The 21,676-nt window shown below is 37.3% G+C and overlaps 1 protein-coding gene across 1 annotated transcript in view; it reads right to left on the bottom strand.

The window, feature by feature from the left end:
* Nucleotides 1-358: 358 nt before the first annotated feature.
* The window catches only part of KIF14 (kinesin family member 14), a 71,578-nt gene continuing 50,260 nt past the window's right edge, over nucleotides 359-21,676 (bottom strand). Inside the window, exons 22-29 of the mRNA XM_017499389.2 lie at nucleotides 17,468-17,562; nucleotides 13,562-13,786; nucleotides 13,187-13,371; nucleotides 9,194-9,352; nucleotides 7,817-7,939; nucleotides 4,121-4,195; nucleotides 2,888-3,026; nucleotides 359-2,210 (exon numbers count right to left, since the gene is read on the bottom strand). Coding sequence (XP_017354878.1) covers nucleotides 1,831-2,210; nucleotides 2,888-3,026; nucleotides 4,121-4,195; nucleotides 7,817-7,939; nucleotides 9,194-9,352; nucleotides 13,187-13,371; nucleotides 13,562-13,786; nucleotides 17,468-17,562 — 1,381 coding nt within the window. The 3' untranslated portion in view covers nucleotides 359-1,830. The remainder of the gene's footprint in view (nucleotides 2,211-2,887; nucleotides 3,027-4,120; nucleotides 4,196-7,816; nucleotides 7,940-9,193; nucleotides 9,353-13,186; nucleotides 13,372-13,561; nucleotides 13,787-17,467; nucleotides 17,563-21,676) is intronic.

Below are 21,676 nucleotides of genomic sequence, written 5' to 3' on the forward strand. Positions count from 1 at the left end.
GGGTATCTGCAGATGAAGGAATGGGAGTGAAGACAGTAAGTAACTTGTGTTGCTAAGCAGCCTGGCTGAGATTCACACACCAAACGTGTGAAAAATATGTCAAACTCCAAAGCTCATGCTCTTTCCACATCGCACACGGTGATAAATCTATTCCAGGCCTAACCAACTAAAGACAGGAAGAACAATTAAAAAAAAAAAAAAAAAAAAAAAAAGGTACGCCGGGCGCAGTTGCTGTTTAATGTTTCCTAATTATTAATTTGATTTGCAACACTAGGCTAGCTATTATCAAGGCAGAGCTAGTTTGAGTGAAGAGTAAAGCAAAGAAAATCAATAAAATAAAAAAGCATAGACCAAGAGGCAATTCTAATGCTGAAAAGATTTATTAAAGGCATTCTCTTTATAACAATTGTCAGTACACATGATTCCAATAGCAAAATATTTTCCCACCATTCCTTCAAATACAGTATAACAATGTATTTAGTATAAATATATTTATAAAGACACTAAAAAGTTTCTAAGTCATGAGTTTACAAGGCAGAAACTGAAGATTAAATACTGAATATTAAGATGAAAACTACTACAGTATACAGATACCTTAGGAAGTTCTTCAAAGAAATGCACCTCCCAGGAAATCCTCATATGTGCATCTACACTCCAGCAAACTGGACAGGCAAAGTGCTACTCGCCAGAGTATTGACTAATAAAAATACACAGAGAGCTTCAGAAAGAATACAAGGTCAAAAGCCAAAAATATAAAAAAGAAAGTGAAAGCAAATGTGCTACACTGTACCACTTTAAAGAGCTTGAAAACACCACACGAGGTTCACTAATACTGTTCTGTCTGCAGTGACCAGTATTTATTTACAATCTCTTCCTAACAAGGAAATTACCAGATTTATTCATGGTGCTAATGGCCAATTTCAACTAGTTATGCCAAATGTACAAGTAGTATCTGTAAATTGAAAAGGGCAAATTTGAAAAGGATCAGGTTACTTAAATGAATAGGATTTAGATGAATTATTCTCCAGGAACTGCTCAAAATCACCCAAGCAGAGTTACTGCCTCTTCAAATTATACATACTCTTGAGGTCAAAAATGTCAAGCTATTTCCTTAATGTAAGATCCCACAAGTAGAATATTATCTTTATCACTTGATCATAAATAAAGGGATTTCTTGAAGCTGTGGAATATAAAGATCTTTAATCTTCATCAAATCATATACAAATTATTTCATTATGCCTTTAACAAAACACGCATTATTAAGAGAAGGTCCAGCCTCCGATCTCCTAACCTCATCCAACAGTTGAGTATGACTCTGGCAACATTTAATTAGTTTTAATTTATATTAATACAGCCCCCATAATGGAACAAAGATAACACAGTAAGCTATTATGCCAGCAAGCCATATTATCAATATATAATTATATTACATTTAGGTAGCAACCCATAATTCGGAGAGAAACAGGAAGCTACACCCTTGAGCATATTATTCAAAATGGCAACTAGATAAACCTTTGAGAAAAGTTTGATAATCAATGCAAGTTAAGCTGTCTTAGTTAAACTTGTATAGACCATTTCACCATAAACATTATCCAAGCTGTTTGCAGGAGAGAGAAGGCGTAGGCACAAAGGTAACTGTTCAGGTTTCCACTCATGAAAAAATAACCCTTTATAAACAGACTAATGAACCAACCACAGCTAATATACCAATGTTAAAGTTAAACACTTTAAACAAAATTTTAAAGATAAAAAGACATGGACTTTTTTGAAATATCTATATTGATTTCTCTTTATACCCTGGTGGTCATAAATGTGCCTACACGTCAGCATTCACACCCACTGAATCCTACTGGGTGTGCATTCCTCTGAGCTCACTGCTGGGGATGAGCCATGGAGTTCATAGACATGCTTTGGTACACCTTTATTCTTACTGCCGTCAATAACACTTGATTTAGATTGTTGGTGTTCTTCTTCGGTATTTTGATTATAAGTTTCCCAGGGTTTCAACAAATCAGGTCCATCTTCAGATTGAAAACAAAAGAGAAGAGACTTAGCTAGAGATTCTAGTTCCTTGTGGACAACGTGAGTTACTCTACCCTCATAGCTGTCAACAGAAGTAGAGGGCACACTGAGGTCTCTGTAAAAATCACTGGCCAAGTTGCAAATACTTTCAACACAATTCTGGAGAAGATTTACATCACCACTGCATCCTATATGCAAGAGAAAGAGGGAAAAGTTAATTAACCTTTTCAAGTCAAAGTGACTCTATCAAAACAGTTCCAAACTACTTAAGATTAGTCAACTAAAGTGTTTATCTGCTAGGTAAGCACCTGGTTCCTCAGGATCTAATTATTTAGGCAGAAGTACTGACATACATATTAAGTGGAAATTTAATTATCAATATAAGTTCCTATATTGATCATTAAATCTAATATCAGTGAATTAGATTTAACTAATATCAGTGAAGTAGCATTGGGTAGGCTTTAGTTAATGACTACAAAAACGAAAAGGCTAGAAATAAAAAGAAAAGATGTCAGCAGGTGCGGTGGCTCATGCCTATAATCCCAGCACTTTGGGAGGCTGAGGTGGGTGGATTATTTGAGGTCAGGAGTTCGAGACAAGCCTGGCTGATGTGGTGAACCCCCAACTCTACTACAAATACAAAAATTAGCCTGGTGTGGTGGTGCATGCCTGTAATCCCAGCTACTCGGGAGGCTGAGGCAGGAGAATCACCTGAACCCAGGAGGTGGGCTGCAGTGAGCTGAGACTGTACCACTGCACTCCAGCCTGGTGACAGAGCAAGACTCTGTCTGAAAAACAAAAAGGAAAGCTGTCTAAGGTTTCTTAAAATATAAATTTCTGATTAAACTCCATTTGGAGAATATACCTTTCAGTGCAGAAATAACAACTTCAATAGTTTTCTCTAAGCAATGTTTTAACTTTAAGAATTCTGGAGCACAATTGACCATCTTCTTGAAATCTTGGTATCCAAAATGCTCTTCTTGTACTTGCCTTCTGAAACTTCTCTGTATAAATAAAGTTAATATTTAAAATAATATATTAACAGGCTCGACGGCAGTAAGGGTTAGTCGATATGATTTCAATTGCCAGAATCTTCTCTTTAAGAGAGTTTCATTTCCTTACCAGTGCTTTATTTCTATAAGCAAGACCAAAATACAATATCAATTACTGTTTTAAAAAGAAATCGGGCCGGGCACGGTGGCTCACATCTGTAATCCCAGCACTTTGGGAGGCTGAGGCGGGTGGATCACGAGGTCAAGTGATCAAGACCATCCTGGTCAACATGGTGAAACCCCGTCTCTACTAAAAATACAAAAAATTAGCTGGGCATGGTGGCGCGTGCCTGTAATCCCAGCTACTCAGGAGGCTGAGGTAGGAGAATTGCCTGAACCCAGGAGGTGGAGGTTGCGGTGAGCCGAGATCGCGCCATTGCACTCCAGCCTGGGTAACAAGAGCGAAACTCTATCTCAAAAAAAAATAATAATAATAAAAAAAATAAAAAGAAATCGGAATTTTCAATTAAGTTTTCAAAGTCTATCATCTATTACATGAGAATGGAATAAAGCAACAGTGCCATTTACTATCCAATACCTTAAAAGATACATTTATTTCATTTTTAAGAGCTCAACTTTATAATAGTTCTCACTTATTTAAATAAAAATTTTCAAGACATAGCAATTACTCTCCTTTTTAAAACATTGATCATATACTTAGTTATATTTTTCTCTTTACCACTAGACATATGAATAATCTGTCTAATTCACCTGTATTTTAAAATCTTTGAGCACAGTGATGATTAAACACAATTTTTTAGTCTATAATGATCATTCAAGCAAAAGCTAATAGTTACTAAATCAGTAGCAATAAGAAACAGATATATTAATAAATTTCTATATAATCCTTTATCTGTCACTAAAAATAGTAAGTTATGACACGCACAAAAAAGATAAAGAGCTTTCTTACATGCTACAATTAAATATATGCAAGAGTTGTCTCTGGCTATGGATTAAAAACTGAAATAAAAATATCCACATTTGAACCAAGTGAAATAATAAAAAATAATCCAAATTAAACAAAATCAACTTAAAGCTTCTCTTACAATTTTCGATTCAGCAAAGATGTTTTCAAGAGATCTGATCAATCCCATGGCACTTGTTTTCATTTCTTTGGTAACCTGTAGAAAATGTTAAAATATTTTATTATACCTTATTATTTAGAAATATAAAAATCACCAAATTGCATGGGACCAGACTTTTACAGAGTTCTAGTCTAGAAGCCCAAAGACTGGAGTTCTATTTCTGGGCTTGCAATTAAATAGCTTGAAGTTATTTAAATCATATATGTAAAATTTCTTTCAAGATAAATTACACATTCATTTCTTGCCAAATAAGTTTATTTCACTTTTAAGATGTCAACTTTATAATCTCATTTATTTTATTTCATAAAAAATTTCAAGACAAAGCAATTACTCTCCTTTTAAACACATTGATCATATACTTTATCTGTATTTTCTATTTACCTGTGATTTGGGAAAATAATCAGTCTAATTCATCTGTATTCACTAATGATTTCTTTCAAAATAAACTGCGCATTGATTTCTGTATTAAATATGGACACCCTCTAATGTTTGTTATAATAATAGAATTTGTGTTATACTTAAATGTTTATGGGTATGAAATTTCAAAAATTTCCCTTGGAAGAGGATAACATATCAAGCAAATACTATATTCTAACAACTTCACAAATGTTTTGTTATTTGAGTCTCCATTACAGTCCTACGCTGCCCATGGCACGTCTCATTTCATAAGGAAACGGACCTTGATTCCTAACTCCTAGGACTGAGAACTAGGGTGGAAGCCCACATCTAAATTCTAAGCCTTTGCTTTTATTCTGTCTAATGCTGCCCCCTAAGGTGCCTTCCTGCTCAATTTCTGCCAGGGGATTCTTTTTCAGTATTTCATTGGCTTCACCCACAGAGCTCTTCCCCACCTTTAATTCAGATTTGCTCTATGTGGTTAAAAAAGAAAAAAGAAAAAAAAAGAATATCCAAATTATTTTTCTTTCCTGGCTCCAGCTTTAAAATTGTAGCTCCAATGCTTTTTATGTTTCAGCTTATTTTTTATTTCTTTGGATTTTTTATTATTCTTCTATAGGCTCTTAGAGGAGTTTTAACTTACAAGAATAGATAAACTAAAACCTGATCATGAGTAACAAAGTGCAGGTTTGTCATACCGTAAAAAGAAAACAAGAGAAAGGAAGGTATGCAGATAGTGTAAATTGTATACAGAATGGGCCTGGCCCTTTTGCTGTTTATTTCCTCAAAACAATACCAAGGCTAACATCTACACCCACTTCGACAGCTTACTAAGCACATTCCCATATATTATTTCATCTACTCTTTTCATTATTATTCTATACCCTTTTGCCCTTACTGCCAGCAGAAATTCTTCACAATAGTGACAGACTGCAAAAGTGGTATCGCTTTGCAAAGATGGTGAAGTATTTTAATGATAACTGGTGCTGCTGCTGAGCAAAACCAAATTTGAGATGTCAGTGGTGGTCTGAGACTCTGACAGCCCAATATGTCCCTTTCTTCAAAGTTGCACTACGGAACTGAAATCGGCCTCATGCCTATTGGAACATGAGCTTGATTTACTGACAATATGAGCTCCTAAATGTAGTAACAATCTGTTTATATCTTTAAACACACACACACACACACACAAAACGAGAGAGGCAGACATATACTGAGAAAAAGAGAACGCATGCAAGTAAGATGAATGACTTAAGATTTTCAGGCACTACATTTTTAGCATTTTCATATATATTGTTTCTTAATCTCATATAATTCTCAAACAATTTTATGAAATAAGTATGATCATCCTGATTTAAAAATGGAACAACTGAGGCTAAGGTAAATTGTTCAAGGATACATAGGCAGTACGAGAGCAGCTTAATGTTGCATGTCTTTCTCCTAACCTGATAGGGAGTTTCTCTGGGCAGAGAGAAATCTATATAGCCCTGTAGTATGAGCAAAGGGATGGAAAAATCTCTGTGGCTTACACAGAGTTTCACCTCCACTAAGATGAGCTATAAGTACATCAATACCAAGGTTTTACTAAACAACAACAACAACAAAAAAACTAGCTTACTCCATGCCTTTCCGGAAACAACGACACAGAGGGACAGAAGTCAACAGTACTCCACATGATCTACTTTTCTAGATCAATCAATATGTATGTAAATGAGGAGACATCCTAAGATCTCAGGAACCTAAATGTCCCCAGCTAAGATTTCAGGAACCTAATAGCTAAGATCTCAGGCACCTAAATGTCCCCAGGTAGCACTGCCCCAGCCAACTGACTCAGCAAGAGAAATGGAATAGACAGGGATGGTTTTTGTTTTTTTGTTTGAGACAAGGTCTTGCTCCGTCACCCAGGCTGGTATGCAGTGGTGCAATCACAGCTCACTGCAGCCTCGAACTCCTGGGCTCAAGTGATACTCCTGCCTCAGCCTCTGGAGTAGCTGGGACTACAGGTGCACGCCACCAGGCCTGGCTAATTTCTGTATTTTTTGTAGAGATGAGGTCTCATTATGATTCCCAGGCTGGTTTCACACTCTGGGCTCAAGCCATCTTCCTGCTCTGGCCTTCCAAAGTGCTGGGATTACAGGTATGAGCCACCATGCCTGGCCAGGGATGGTTTTAATATGTTGTCACAAGACTCTAGAATAGACAAGTCTCTGAAATTCAGTCTCATAAGAATTTGAACTTTTATCTTCCTAATCCCCACTTCGCTAATAGTTATTGTCAATAAAGAAAATTAATCCATGATTAATCCATCATTAATTAACAATGATTTTTAAAACTTATTTATGTAGCATGATGAGTTTTGGAGTCAAGCAGAATATAAAATCCTGGCTCAGGGCTTAACAGTTGGGTAATTAGGCAAAATACTCCAATTGAATGAATATTAATTCCTACCTTGAAAAGTGACGTGAATATGAAACATGATATTCATAGGGCTTTTTCTTACTGACAAAGTAAAAATCCATTACAGAAATGGCCAAGATTTACCACTGTTACATGTAAAGCACCTAGTCCAGTAACTGTCAGAGGAAATGAATCAATAAATAAATAGTTTACAGCCTGAGATGTAAGTATGCTTACATGTGACAGGGAAAGAAACAGGGTCAGAGCATCAAGTGACTTGCTAAATGATAAGGGGAAAGTGATAGAACCAGGTTTCAAATACAAGTCTTCTAATATTAAAACCCAGATCTTGCCTAAGGTACTAAGTAATGTTAGCTGGAGGAGGGGAGGAAACATATTTTAGGAAATCACTGAAATCCTTGATTGATCTGTATCTTGATATGAAATATCTTATGTGAATGCCCCTGGAAAAATATTTAGTTCAAGATACTGAATCAAGAAATGTTACTAATAGTTTCCATTCTTAGAAAAAGAGAGGCCTGAACAAAGCTGAGGAAGAACGTGACAACCAGAGAGCGAACAGTAGGTGTCACTACCACACTCTACGCTCTGCTTCGGAGTTTACAGACTGAATTCTTCGTAACAGCTGCAACAGGACCAAGCAAAATATTAACAATAGAGGCTGCAGTGATTCAAGAATAACTTGAGAAAATATCACCATAAAATCATGATGTCAGCCTCTCAGTGAAAAATAACTCAAAACAAATTAAAACATATGAATTTATAAAAATCTAATTTGTTTAAAAAATCAACTTCATATATTATTTAGTGGAATAATATGGAATATTCTTTTATTCATCTTACCTCATTTCCTGTACATTGCCTTAAGAGTTCATGCTGAAGTTCTTTTGCTTTTTCTAGTCCAGAATCTAATAAAATCTTCATTCCCAAGCCTACACCATCACAAATAGCATCCATTAATTCCCCCTAGAAAAAGTATTTAAGTATTAATTAGAAAATTTAGGTTTTATGTATTTTAATTTATTTCAATTTAAATTTTATATATTTTAAATTATCAAGTAATTAAGTTATATTTCCTGCTTACTTTAGGACTATAATACATCCCAAGTTTATTAAGTTCAACTAAGGCTAGAATAAGAACTAATAATCTGTAGTCTATAAAGAAACAAAATTAGCAAATACGTGATTTACTATCTCATACATAACATATATATATATAACATATTGTAAAGAATGTTTATCATCTTTAAGCAGGGCTCTGTATTGTTATTGTTAGAACACAGAAACAGTCTTTCTTTTTTTTTTGAAGCAAAGTTGCCCAGGCTGGAGTGCAATTGCATGATCTCGGCTCACTGCAAACTCCACCTCCCTGGTTCAAGCTATTCTCCTGCCTCAGCCTCCCGAATAGCTGGGATTACAAACGCATACCACCACACTTGGCTAATTTTTGTATTTTTAGTAGAGACAGGGTTTTGCCATGTTGGCCAGGCTGGTCTTGATCTGCTAACCTCAGGTAATACACCTGCCTTGGCCTCCCAAAGTGCTGGGATTACAGGTCTGAGCCACCACCAGAACACAGTAACATTCTAATATAATACAATGTTTTCAATAGCATAAATAGTGAAAGCAAGCAGATACAAATTATCTAGTATTTCAGAGTTTTTCATGTGTTGATTGGCTGAGAAAACCCTCCACGGTAGATGGCTAGCATCAAATTAAGGATCTGAAAGGCAAAATAAGGTTTGTAAAATAACCCAATATATTTAAAATGGATTTTTTTTTTGTTTTATTTTGTTTTTGTTTTCTTGAGATGGAGTCTCACTCTGTTACCCAGGTGGAGGGCAGTAGCGTGATCTCAGCTCACTGCAACCTCTACCTCCTGGGTTCAAGGGATTCTCCTGCCTCAGCCTTCTGAGTAGCTGGGACTGCCTGGCTAATTTTTATATTTTCACAGTAGAGACGGGGGTTTCACCATATTGGCCAGGCTGGTCTCGAACTCCTGACAAGCGATCTGCCCACCTCAGCCTTCCAAAGTGCTGGGATTATGGGTATAAGCCACCAAGCCTGGCCTAAATGGTTTTAAATCTTAAAGAAAAACTACTAAAAATACAAGCTACTTTGAAAACTTAAAAAGAACTTGTCATGTTTAGTATTATACTATTATCAAAAGTCTAATGTTCCCTTGGATGAAGTCTCTCTAAACTAACATTGCTAATTTACCTGGACGCTGGCAGCTTTACTGTTACTGTTTTCCAGAAAATGTAACTTGCTCCCATTCAGAACTGCTAACTGCCCCACATACTTTACAGCTTGTTGTACAATTTGGATTGCATTCTTTTGGGCCTCTTTTATCATTGATGAAATATCCGAACAGCATCCCTGTAAGATAAAAATGGACAAGTATATCAGATACATGAGATTATAACAGGTGGTAAAGAAGAGATAAGGGCCAGGCACAGTGCCTCACACCTGTAATCCCAGCACTTTGGGAGGCCAAGGTGGGTGGATCACCTGAGGTGAAGAGTTCGAGACCAGCCTGGCCGACATGGTGAAACCCTGTATCTACTAAAAATACAAAAATTAGCCAGGGATAGTGGTGCGTGCCTGTAATCCCAGCTACTCGGTAGGCTGAGACACGAGAATTGCTTACACCCAGGAGGCAGAGGTTGCAGTGAGCCAAGATTGTGCCACTGGCCTCCAGCCAGGGTGACAGAATGAGACTCTATCTCAAAAAAAGAAAAGAAAAGAGAAGAGGAGAATGATCTGGAGAAAATAAGTTCTGCATTTATTGATACGGTGATCTCACTTCGTAAATGTCTCAGTCAGAACCAGAAAACATGCAGCCCTGTGGCTACTAAAGGTGATAAAATAAGATGTAGTCTCCACCCTCAAAGACCTTACACACACTAATCACACATAAGGTTAGTGCAAAATTAACTACATATAAGACAGAATTAATAAGTGAAAGCCAAAAGAAAGAAAAAGAAGGGTGGTTCTTTTGGTCTTTGAACTTTTCCTGTTCTGATAACCATCTGACAGTTAGTAAAAACATTATTTTCTCAGGGGAAAAGAAATAGAGAGAGAGGCGGGGGTGGGAAGCAAAAGTGGAGTTGGGGGGAACCCAAACACCTTCAAACAAGACTTCCCACATGCACTCAGAGCTTTTCTTCTTTCTGTTACCCGCCCCCTATGGTGTCTCTTCAAAATACTTCTCTTGGCCTGCTTTGTGGAATATGCTCATTGTATTGCTATAAGAAAAGGATTCTCAAACCATACTTAGAAGGTGTAGTCACTAAATTCAGGTTTGCTAGCTTAACACAAGTCTCTCCTTAGCTTAATCTAACTCCCCCTCCAAGTCACCTGTTCTCTCCATCCTTGATTCCTTGTATAGGACATTTCTCACAGGGATATGAGTTGAAATCCGTAAGTTCAGTTCAAAGTGTTCTTCTCAGAAGGAAAGAAACTATACACCAGTTACTTTATGAGACACATTCTTTTTTTTTTTTTTTTGAGATGGACTCTTGCTCTGTCACCCAGGCTAGAGTGCGGTAGCAGGATCTTGGCTCACTGCAACCTCCGCCTCCCGGGTTCAAGCGATTCTCCTGCCTTAACCTCCTGAACAGTTGGGACTTACAGGCGTGTGTCACAATACCCGGCTAATTTTTTCTATTTTTAGTAGAGGCGGGATTTTACCATGTTAGCCAGGATGGTCTCAATCCCTGACCTCGTGATCCGCCTGCCTTGGCCTCCCAAAGTGCTGGGGTTGCAGGTGTGAGCCACCATGCCCAGCGCCCGGCAGAGATACATTCTTATAACATTAATTCATCTGATCCTCACAGCAATCCTGCCAGGTAGGCATTTCTATATTTATTTTCCTGTGAGAAATAGGAGACTCAAAAATTTAAGCAGTGTGCCCAAGGACACATAACTAATTTACCGTGGGTTCAAACATCAGTTTTTCAAGGGCCAATAGTGAGCTTTTGTTTTGTGTGTATTCTCCCACTATTCTAGTACTGCCTCTAAAAGCCGAGAGCCAACTAAGCACTGACCATCCTTCCATAAGCTTCCTTTTCTAGGCGCAAACTTAAGTCACACCCCTCGCTTCTGGCTCTCTAGCTCTGCTCTCTGGCCAATCTACCTTTCATTTTCATGGTTCTCTGCCGTCAGAAATTCTCCTTTATCTACTATCTCATCCACACCTGTTTGCAGTCCACCGTCCCCCGACCCCCGTCTTAGTCATCCTACTTCCTCATTACCTATATCCAAAGTGATCCTTCATCCCATATGAATTTATAATTAATTTAATAACAAGTATCCAACCAAACATCTATCATATAATGAGGCCCTGTGAAAAAAGACACCCACAGTCTTCTACCTTCTCAGAGCTAACTGTCCATTGAGATGTACAGGCTTATAAAATACATGTTATATTAAAAGGCCTAACAGGTGAAGTTCAGGGTTATTAGAGAAGCAAATAAGACAGGTGCCCAACCAAGTCTTGGGGAGACCTAGAAAATCCTCCTGAGGGAGAATAATGGACATTAAAAACAATAATCTGATTTCAAGCTTGCTAGTTAGATCAGCTCAAGATTTCCATATCCCAGCTAGTAATTAGCCCATTCAGGAAGTATTTGACACAACAAAAATTCTAGTGCAATAATAGAATATGGAAAGTCTTTTGGTGGGCACTATAACATAAAATTTGTCCAAATGTTCTAGAACATTTTGTTATACAGTCTAATTATCCTTTTTAAAAAGTAAAATCTAATCCTGTTAACATTTTCTTTTTAAAATTGTTTATTTTTTGTTATTATTATTATTTTTTGAGACATGATCTCACTCTGTCACCCAGGCTGGAGTGCAGTGGTGCAATCATGGCTCACTGCAGCCTCAACCTCTTGGGCTCAAGCAATCCTCCCACCTCAGCCTCCCAAGTAGCTGGGATCACAGGTACACGTCACCACAGCTGGCTATTTTTTTTTTTTTTTTTAATTTTTTTAGAGACAGAGTATCCAATAAGTTGGATACTTGTTATTATTCACTATGTTGCCCAGGCTGGTCTCAAACTCCTAGGCTTAACTGATCCTCCTGCCTAAACCTCCCAAACTGCTAGGAATACAGGCATGAGCCACTGTACTTGGCCATTATTTTCTTATCTGCTCCTTTTGTATATTCAAGGAATTTTTATGAAGGAATTTGCTACTTTGTAGATGACTAAGTATTCTCCAATATCAATTTTCCACTTCTTTCATAGATCTCTTGATTTTTGGCTCGGCACATAAGTGTCCAGAACTTAAAAAAAGCAAAAAAAAAAATACATTTCCTCATGATACTTGCAGCTAGATATAGTCAAATGATAAAGTTCTAGCCAAAGATATATAAATAGATGGGGCATATGGTGATTTCCAGAAACTTCCCTTAAACGAAGGCAAACTTGGCCCTATCTTTCTCACCACTTCTTCCACCCCACTGCACAGAGCTCAGGTGGGCTCCTCCATGGTGGGTCATGAAATCAGGGGCTACACTCTGGGTATGGTGGAGGGGAGCACTGGGAGGAGGCTGGATCCTGAGGACCCTGGAGCAGAGTCACCAGGTCTACCTCTAGATTTTATGTGAGAGAGAATAAGCTTTTATCTTACTTCTTCTCACAGCCAAACCTAATCTTATCTGATACAAGACAAGCAGAAAAACAAAATTATTTGTCTCTGTGTCAGCAGGATTGTGGCCAATTCAGCATGAGTTGAAACCCTAACCCATACCCAGAGCAAGACTCTGTCTCTCTTCCCAGTATCCCTTACTGAGGGCCAGCATGGTATAATGGTAGAGCATTAACTGGGCCCAAGGCTGCCTGCATCCAAATCCAACTCAGTTGTTTACCAGTTAGGTAACATTGGATGGAACATTTATTTTCCCTGTGCCTCCATTTCCTCATCTACAAGACGGTGATAACAGCAGTGCCCAACGCTGAGGTTGTTACAAGGATTAAATGAGTTAATACTTGTAAATCACTTAGGACTACTCATACATAGAAAGCCATGTAAGTCTTTGTTCAGTAAATCAATTACAGACGTCCACTGTCGCAGGACTTCAAAACAGAATGTACTTTTGAAAATCATACTGAGCTAATTTGGGGGAAGATACAGACAGTAAAAAGTCAATAAATAATTATTAAACAAATGAATCCTGCAAATGATACTAAGCAAATCAATTTACCTGCAAAAATAACTGTAAGTAGCCTCCCAGTTTTTTAACTTCTTGTCTCAATTCATCTTCAAGTCTTGCTATGTTGGCACAAGGCAGTAAATCATTCAGCCAGTGTTTCATCAGCACCACTAGCTGCTCAAAAGCACATGCAGTCTGAATAGTAAGTGCCTGGGTTGCTCGATCAGAAGAAAACACTTTGAAAGAACAAGAAAAGTTACTGGAAGAAATAATATCCAATAAAATAACTCATATATGATCATATTAAAACATTTTGACACAGTTAAAAGATGCATGCCAGATGTGCCAAATAATCATTCAAAACAAAGTGCAATGTGCAGAAAATAATTATTTGTGTGAGTTAACAAAAGCAGTGGGATTTCTTACAGTTATCTTGACTTTCTTCATCTTGTTCTTCATGAGCCTTGGAAATGGCAAGTAGCCCATTATAAATTTTAAGAAAACTATTCATTAGGCTATCTGCTATAGTTCTTTCTTCATCATAGCTCTGTCCAAGAAAATCTAATGAAGAACCAATCAATTCTTTGCAAATTCCAGGAAGAAATGACTCTGCCGAATTTGAGTAAATGGTGCTTGATTTGTCCATTAAACCTACATCAACAGAAAATAGTTTTAAGCCTTGTTTTCAGGAATAATACTTTCTTTAAAAAAAAAAAAAACGGGATCCTTACTTTATGTACTTTTGCATTATTTGAATGTATTACAACAAGAAAGCATTTTTGTATTCATTGTGGAATTAGAAAAAAAATTAGTATCTACAACATCATATGCTATGCTATACTTCAAAGTATATCTTCCATGCTATACTTGCATATGTTGATTTCCAGTGTGCTCCATAATGTTAATTTTGCAGGAACTACCCCTCTGCTGCTTGCAAATGTTACTCATATACTATTTCTCTTCCAAAAATATTCAGGCATAATACTTTCAAGCAAATGTTTTAATGCAATAATATTATAGGATCACTGATCAATAAATTCAAAGTAGGCTATACTTATTTCAGTTCAGCTTGATTTCTATATGCCAAAGTGAAAAAATAATTCCATGCAGGGATCAGTTAACCTCTCAATAGCATCAGTCCATAGATTTAGTAGCTCCTCAACTGCACTATGAGACAAGGGAGAATCCAAATATCCCACGTAACCATTGATTTAATCTCTTACTTTTTGGTAGGGATTAATTTTCTTTCCTTTCTTTCTCTCTCTTTCTTTCTTTTTTAAAAGACAGGGTCTTGCTATGCTGCCCAGGCTGGGATGTGGTGGCTACTCACAAGCATCATCATAGCACACTGGGCCTCAAACTCCTGGACTCAAGCAATCCCTTGGCCTCAGCCTCCACAGTAGATGGGACTACAAGCATGTGCTACTATGTCTAGTGGGATTAATTTTCTCTAACACTGGAAGAACTGTAATTGATGAAACCAGTGAGAGTTACATAAAATAAAATTAGAAATTTAATTGGATTCATAAACTGGAAAAGTAAACAATGATAAACTATATTAAAAGTAGTGTCTCAGCCAGGCACGGTGGCTCACGCCTATAATCCCAGCACTTTGGGAGGCCAAGTTGGGCAGATCACCTGAGGTCAGGAGTTCAAGATCAGCCTGAGCAACATGGTGAAACTCTCTGTCTCTACTAAAAATACAAAACTAGCTGGTCATGGTGGTGGGCACCTGTAGTTACAGCTATTCAAGAGACTAAGGCAGGAGAATTGCTTGAACCTAGGAGGTGGACTGCAGCGAGCCAAGATCCCGCCACTGTACTCCAGCCTGGGCAAAAAGAGTGAAACTCTGTTTCAAAAAAAAAAAAAAACAAACAAAAGTAATGTCTCAGTACCTCTACTTTATAATAGTTCCTCCTCAAGGTATATTACAATCAAGATAGGCTAAAACCAACTGATTATATACAGTTAATATAGCACATCTCTGGGAAATAGATTTTCTAAGCATTGTCTAAACCAGAAGTAAATGAAAAGCTTGAAAGAGCTCCTTCAGAGCCCCTGGAAATAACTTTATCCTGGACTGCTAATATATGAGTATAATGATTCTTATTTAAGGCAAGATTAAGTTTTCTGGTCCACTTTATAGGTGTTTAAAAGCAGCAAACTAAAAGGAGGTAGAATAAAGGCACAGGGTGGGGAATATTAAAACAACTAGAACTAAGTAAGAGTTTGGTTTGGAAAGAGAAAAAAGAAAAGCTACAAAACCCAAAGCTACAGTAGAGTAACGATGGCTCAATATCATTACTGTGATAATGACTATATTATAGTCATTGAGAACAGTTAACTATATATTCTCTCTATTTAAGAAGATAATTGTATTAATGCATTCCAAAATCCAACAAAAACATTTTAGAAAGACCTGCAAAAATACAGGCAAAACATGGCCCTTAATTTTAGAAGTTAAGATATTTGCTCAACTTCCCAAAGCTAGAAAGTGCTAGAACGGTGGCGTACAGCCTCTCATCCCCAGGCCTGGTCCCCCTTCCACACCCACAGCTGCCCAGATGGGGTCCTACTAAGTTCACATGTGGGTTTCCGTTTCTGTCTTTGCAAACTGCAAATAAGCAAAGACCTTTTCTATCCCTGACTTTCCTTAAAATTATTTTTGTAAAATATCTACTCAAATAATATTGAATAAATAAGTTGTTACCACAGATATACACCTTTTTATTTTGCTAGTAATAAAAAACCCACAGCATGTTTTAATCTACCTTAGATTAAATAAGTAGTAGGATCATAATTATCTTCCTGAAAGAAACGCTAATTTCTAAAATTTAAAGTCAAGATGAGACATAATAATACCTTTTACGGCTACTCATATTCCATCAGGACCTTTATCAAATACATTATGTTACATAATTAGTTTAAAATATTTGTTTACTAAGTATAATATGTGTACTGTAAAGTGCATATATCTCAAGTGTACAAATTATTTTTGTAATATACGCATACATCTGTAACCCCCACTTAGCTTGATGTACTGTATACAACATTCCACCATCCCATCCAACCCAACTTCTTCCCAGTTACTAGCTCCCAACAGAGGTAACCACTATTGAATTCTAAACTACTCTGGCTTTGGTCACCATGGTTTAGTTTGCCTGTCCTTGAACTTCATATAAAAGGAATCATGTAGTATATACTCTTTTGGATCTGGCTTCTTTCACTCAATGTTATGTTTCTGGAATTCATCCAGGTTTTGTGTGAATCAGTCATTCCCTCTTCTTCATTGCTACATAGTAGCCTATTGTTAGCAGGTAGTAATTACTATTATTATTATTATTTTTTTTTTTTTTTTTTTTTGACAGAGTTTTACACTTGTTGCGCAGGCTGGAGTGCAATGGTGCAATCTTGGCTCATTGCAACCTCTGCCTCCTGGGTTCAAGCTATTCTCCTGCCTCAGCCTCCCAAGTAGCTGGGATTACAGGCATATGCCACAATGCCCAGCTAATTTTGTATTTTTAGTAGAGACAGGGTTTCTCCATTTTGGTCAGGCTGGTCTTGAACTCCTGACCTCAGGTGATCTGCCCACCTTGGCCTCCCAAAGTGCTGGGATTACAGGTGTGAGCTACTGAGCATGGCCCGGCAGGTAGTAATATTTAAATTGTAATTATTAAAGGTAGTTACACATACAAAATTTACAGTGTATCCTCTCCTTCTACAGATAAACTAATATTATAATAAGTATTGGTACAAAATAATTATTCAGAGGAATAATTCCTTAACTTTTAAAAAAAATTAAAATAATTTTGGGATAGATGATACATAGATCATTATGCAAAATTCAGAAGAAACCAAAGGGTATGCAATGAAAAGGGTGTCTTCCTTCCTGTCCTGTCCCTAACCCCACACGCCCACGTACAACCAGCACTTTGGGGTTTTGGTGTAGTTCTCCAGAGAGATCTTATTCATTTACAAGCATCTATGTCCACGTCTTCTTTTTTCTCCTCCTCACACAAATGATAGAATATAATACATAATCTGCTGCACTTTGCTTTTTTCACTTCTGAGGAAGTAATATTCTCATATATTTTGGAACATACACGTCTTCCACATTTGAATTAGTTACTCTACTAAAAGACTCCGAAATAAATTATACAGAGCACAGAATTTTTCAAGTGGAAGGGGCTGTTGATCCAACCTCCTCATTTTAGAGGAAATGGAAGCTTCCAGGAAATGAAATGATTTGCACAAGGATAAGAAAAAATTTAACGGTAGAGCTAGGATTTAATGCTTTTTTCGTCATACAAAAAATGTGGGAAAAAAAAATACCTGATGAATGTGAAGAATGCAAATTCTTAATTGGGTGGACTTGTATATCATGTAAACAACCAGAAATTCTTCTATTCTTCATCAAACTCCTGCTCCTGAAAAAGGCAAACCATAAGATTAGTAGTCCTATACCATATGGGATAATAAATATTAAGAATATTTATAAGTTCTCTAAGAAAATGGACATTCATATGTGTGTTTTTCATTAAAAATTTCATCAAAGAAAAAATTCATTTGGTTAATTAAGGATTTTACTGTTTATCAGCACTGTTTTAGGCAGAACAAAAGAGATCAATTAGGCAAATAATTGTAATAAAGTGATGAATGTGATGAAGGCATACCGTGTTGTGGTAGGCCCTATAAAAGAACTTGACCTGGCCCAAGAAATTGGGGGGCCTGCTTGGAGCAAGGACTCTCAAGGATGAGTAAAAGCCAGAGGGCAGGCCTGGGAAGCAGGGAATAGTGTCTCAGATACAAGCAATAGGAAGGAAGACTTGATGATAAATGAATGCCAAGAACCAATCAAGGTTCAGAAGGACTGCGGCCCATGACGTAAGAGAGAGAGCAGCAAGGGATGAGGCTGGGAGGTGCGCAGGGGCCAGCTTGAGGTGGTCTTTGTATGTCAATAAAGCTAGGATTTCATCCTGAGCAAATTATCCAGGGAAGAATTTTATTTTATTTTATTTTTATTTTTTATTTATTTATTTTTTTTTTTTGAGACGGAGTTTCGCTCTTGTTACCCAGGCTGGAGTGCAATGGTGCGATCTCGGCTCACCGCAACCTCCGCCTCCTGGGTTCAGGCAATTCTCCTGCCTCAGCCTCCTGAGTAGCTGGGATTACAGGCACGTGCCACCATGCCCAGCTAATTTTTTGTAGTTTTAGTAGAGACGGGGTTTCACCATGTTGACCAGGATGGTCTCGATCTCTTGACCTCGTGATCCACCCGCCTCGGCCTCCCAAAGTGCTGGGATTACAGGCGTGAGCCACCACGCCCGGCACATTTGCCAAGTTAGGATTTATTGATTTTCTCTCCAACTTTTATTTTAGGATTAAGGGGTACATGTGCAGGATCGTTACATGGGTAAATTTCGTGCTGTGGGGGTTTGGTCTACAGATAATTTTGTCACATAGGTAACAGGCATAATACCTGATGGTATTAAACAGTTGTTCAATCCTCACCTTCTTCTAACTACCACCCTCAAATAGGCCCTAGTGTCTATTGTTCACTTCTTTGTGTCCATGTATACTCAATGTTTCAAGGAAAGATTTTAAACAGGGATGTGATTTAGGTAAAAAAACATTTAAGTAAATATCTGCTACACTGTGTGTAAAGCATAATACCTGTGAAGTGCAGCAGTAGTGCAAATGGAAGAAATGTTTCTAATCCAATTGCTCTTTTTGCTGACCTCTTTTTCCTCAGCATATAAAAATGCCCCACTTTCTGCTTTGAGTTTGCTTGACTGTCTAAGGTGTTATTTTCTTTCTGTCTGCTTCTTGAAAACAGAGGCTACCCTTTCTGCTACTGGAGAAAGCAACCTACCTCTATATTGCCATTCATCTATAAATTTTCTAAAACCAAACTCCAGCTCCTATGTCAATGAAACTACTCAATCAGTGATCTAAATCTAAATTGAGTGGATCTTTTGAAGCATTTTTCCTAACAGAACTCTATTACTGTTGGCCACTCAAAGAAAAATACTATTTGTTGAAAAGATTATTAAGCCAAAGCATTCTATCAGTAGTAGTATAAATGTTTCAAATATAAAATTGACCCCATGAACTCCTACAAGAAAAAACACACACACAGAAATAGGACTGACAAAAGGGAAAGAAAATATCAATTCTCAAATATTAGTTTTTCTACTAGGGGTGAAAAAAGGGTGTAAGATTACAGCAAATCTAAACTAGTAAAACAGTTCTTCTTGCAACAATATCATAGTTAAACAATGTTTAAACCCAAATAAAATGCTTGTCATATTCCTTTCAAAGAACTTTTACTTAACCTCAGGAGGAAATTTACTTTTAACTGTCAACAGTATATATCAAAATTTATAGGGAGCCACACCAGTCTATTTTATTGCAGAACAACTGTGGCATATCATTGCCCAGTAGAAGTTATATAATTAAGAATCTGTCACTGTTTCCATTACCTGCAGGTATTCTCAGAGTTTGGAATTCTGTCATAAACATTCTTACAAGGCTGAAACTTCATATACAAGGTCTCAGACTAAGAGCAATTCATTTTTAAAAAATATGATACTTTTAAATTATAGAAGTTCCCAAAAATATCTCTGTCAAATGAAAATACCCAATTTCAAAATCTTAGAACATACTGAGATGTTTTGATTTTTGATAACATTTTAAACTTCTGCTGATTCCCTATTATTACTTAAAAGTTAACAGAAAGTAAGATGTAAATTACCAACATTCAGTAGGCTAAAAGTTTAATGCTCATTAATTATCAATGGTCCTATTATGATTTACATTTCTAAATATAAAAAGTTTAAATTTGTTTATAATAAAAATAATACAAAACTAGTAATCCTAAAATCCAAAGATATTCATAAATCATTCTCTGATGAATTTGTTGGTCTGGTTTAAGTTTTGGGAGGTTTATGTTATTCTAGGTTGGCTTCCATATCTCAAGCTCTACTACCCAATTTCACCTAAGGACCATTTTTAGCCCACTTCAGTGCCAGAGACCAGCTCTATCAAGTCCTCAAGACAAATCACTTGAAGATATTATCATCTGTTACCAGTATTGGACAGAAACCACAGCTTCTCTGTATTCTAAGATTTACTCTTATTCAATATATATTAAGCATCCAATAATAATCAGAGCTGCCATTTATTGAATGCCCACCCACTGTAAGAGGAGCTTTATGTGTACTGTCTCTAATCCTTGTAACAACTCTGCAACATGATCATCATCAGTCCCATGTTGTCAATCATGGTGGTCATGGTAGACATAACAGGAGCAGCAGATGCTCTATACATAGGGCCTCATTTGATCTTAATGATAAATATCTGTAAAGTAGGTATATATGACTGTCTTCATTTTACAGATGAGAAAACTGAAGCTTAGAGATGTAATGTCACTTGTCCATGACCACACTGAGCATAGATTAGAACCCAGGACCCTGATAACAGGGCATGTGACCTTTTTACTACGCTATATTGTAGGGGATACAGACATGTTCCCTACATGCAAGGAGCTCATTTCTGTGTAAAAGATATGCATTGTATTTCATTCAGAATAATGCTAATTATGTGTTAGCAATTTCTTATTGTAGCTTAGTGGTTAGCATGTGACAAAGCAGAAATAATAGGGGGAAAGTTGCCATAAAATAGTTTCAACTCTTTAAGGAAAATTATAAATGAGTTTAAAATAAGCCAAGTCAAAAACAATGCTATAGGCCTAAAACGATTTAGAAACCCAAATGGAGGCTGGGTGCAGTGGCTCACGCCTATAATCCCAGCACTTTGAGAGGCCGAAGAGGGTGGATCATCTGAGGTCGGGAGTTTAAGACCAGCCTGACCAACGTGGGGAAACCCTGTCTCTACTAACAAAATTAGGCGGATGTGGTAGCCCATGCCTGTAATCCCAGCTACTTGGGAGGCTGAGGCAGGTGAATTGCTTTAACCTGGGAGGCGGAGGTTGCGGTGAGCCTAGATCGCGCTATTGCACTCCAGCCTGGACAACAAGAGTGAAACTCCATCTCAAAAAAAAAAAAAGAAAGAAACCCAAATGGATCGTGATCTGCAGCTGAAGGCAATGAAGTTTAAGAAAACATAAAACAATTCGCTTAAACAGAGGATACTACTCTTTCATGTGCAATGAAAGGCATAGCAGTTAAGAAAATCAGGAGCACCATCATCAGAGATTATTACAAACAACTCTATGCACATAAACTAATAAACCTGGAAGAAATGGATAAATTCCTGGACACTTGCCTCCTCCCAAGCCTAAACCAGGAAGAAGCCGAAACCCTGAACAGACCCATAACAAGGTCTGAAGTTGAGGCAGCAATTAAGAGCCTACCAACCAAAAAAAGCCCAGGTCCAGACGGGTTCACAGCCAAATTCTACCAGACGTACAAAGAGGAGCTGGTACCATTCCTTCTGAAACTATTCCAAACAATACAAAAAGAGGGAATTCTTCGCAAATCATTTTATGAGACCAACATCATCCTGATTCCAAAACCCGGC

Source organism: Cebus imitator, unplaced genomic scaffold (genome assembly GCF_001604975.1).
Source record: "Cebus imitator isolate Cc_AM_T3 unplaced genomic scaffold, Cebus_imitator-1.0 Scaffold257, whole genome shotgun sequence".
Lineage (NCBI taxonomy): Eukaryota > Metazoa > Chordata > Mammalia > Primates > Cebidae > Cebus > Cebus imitator.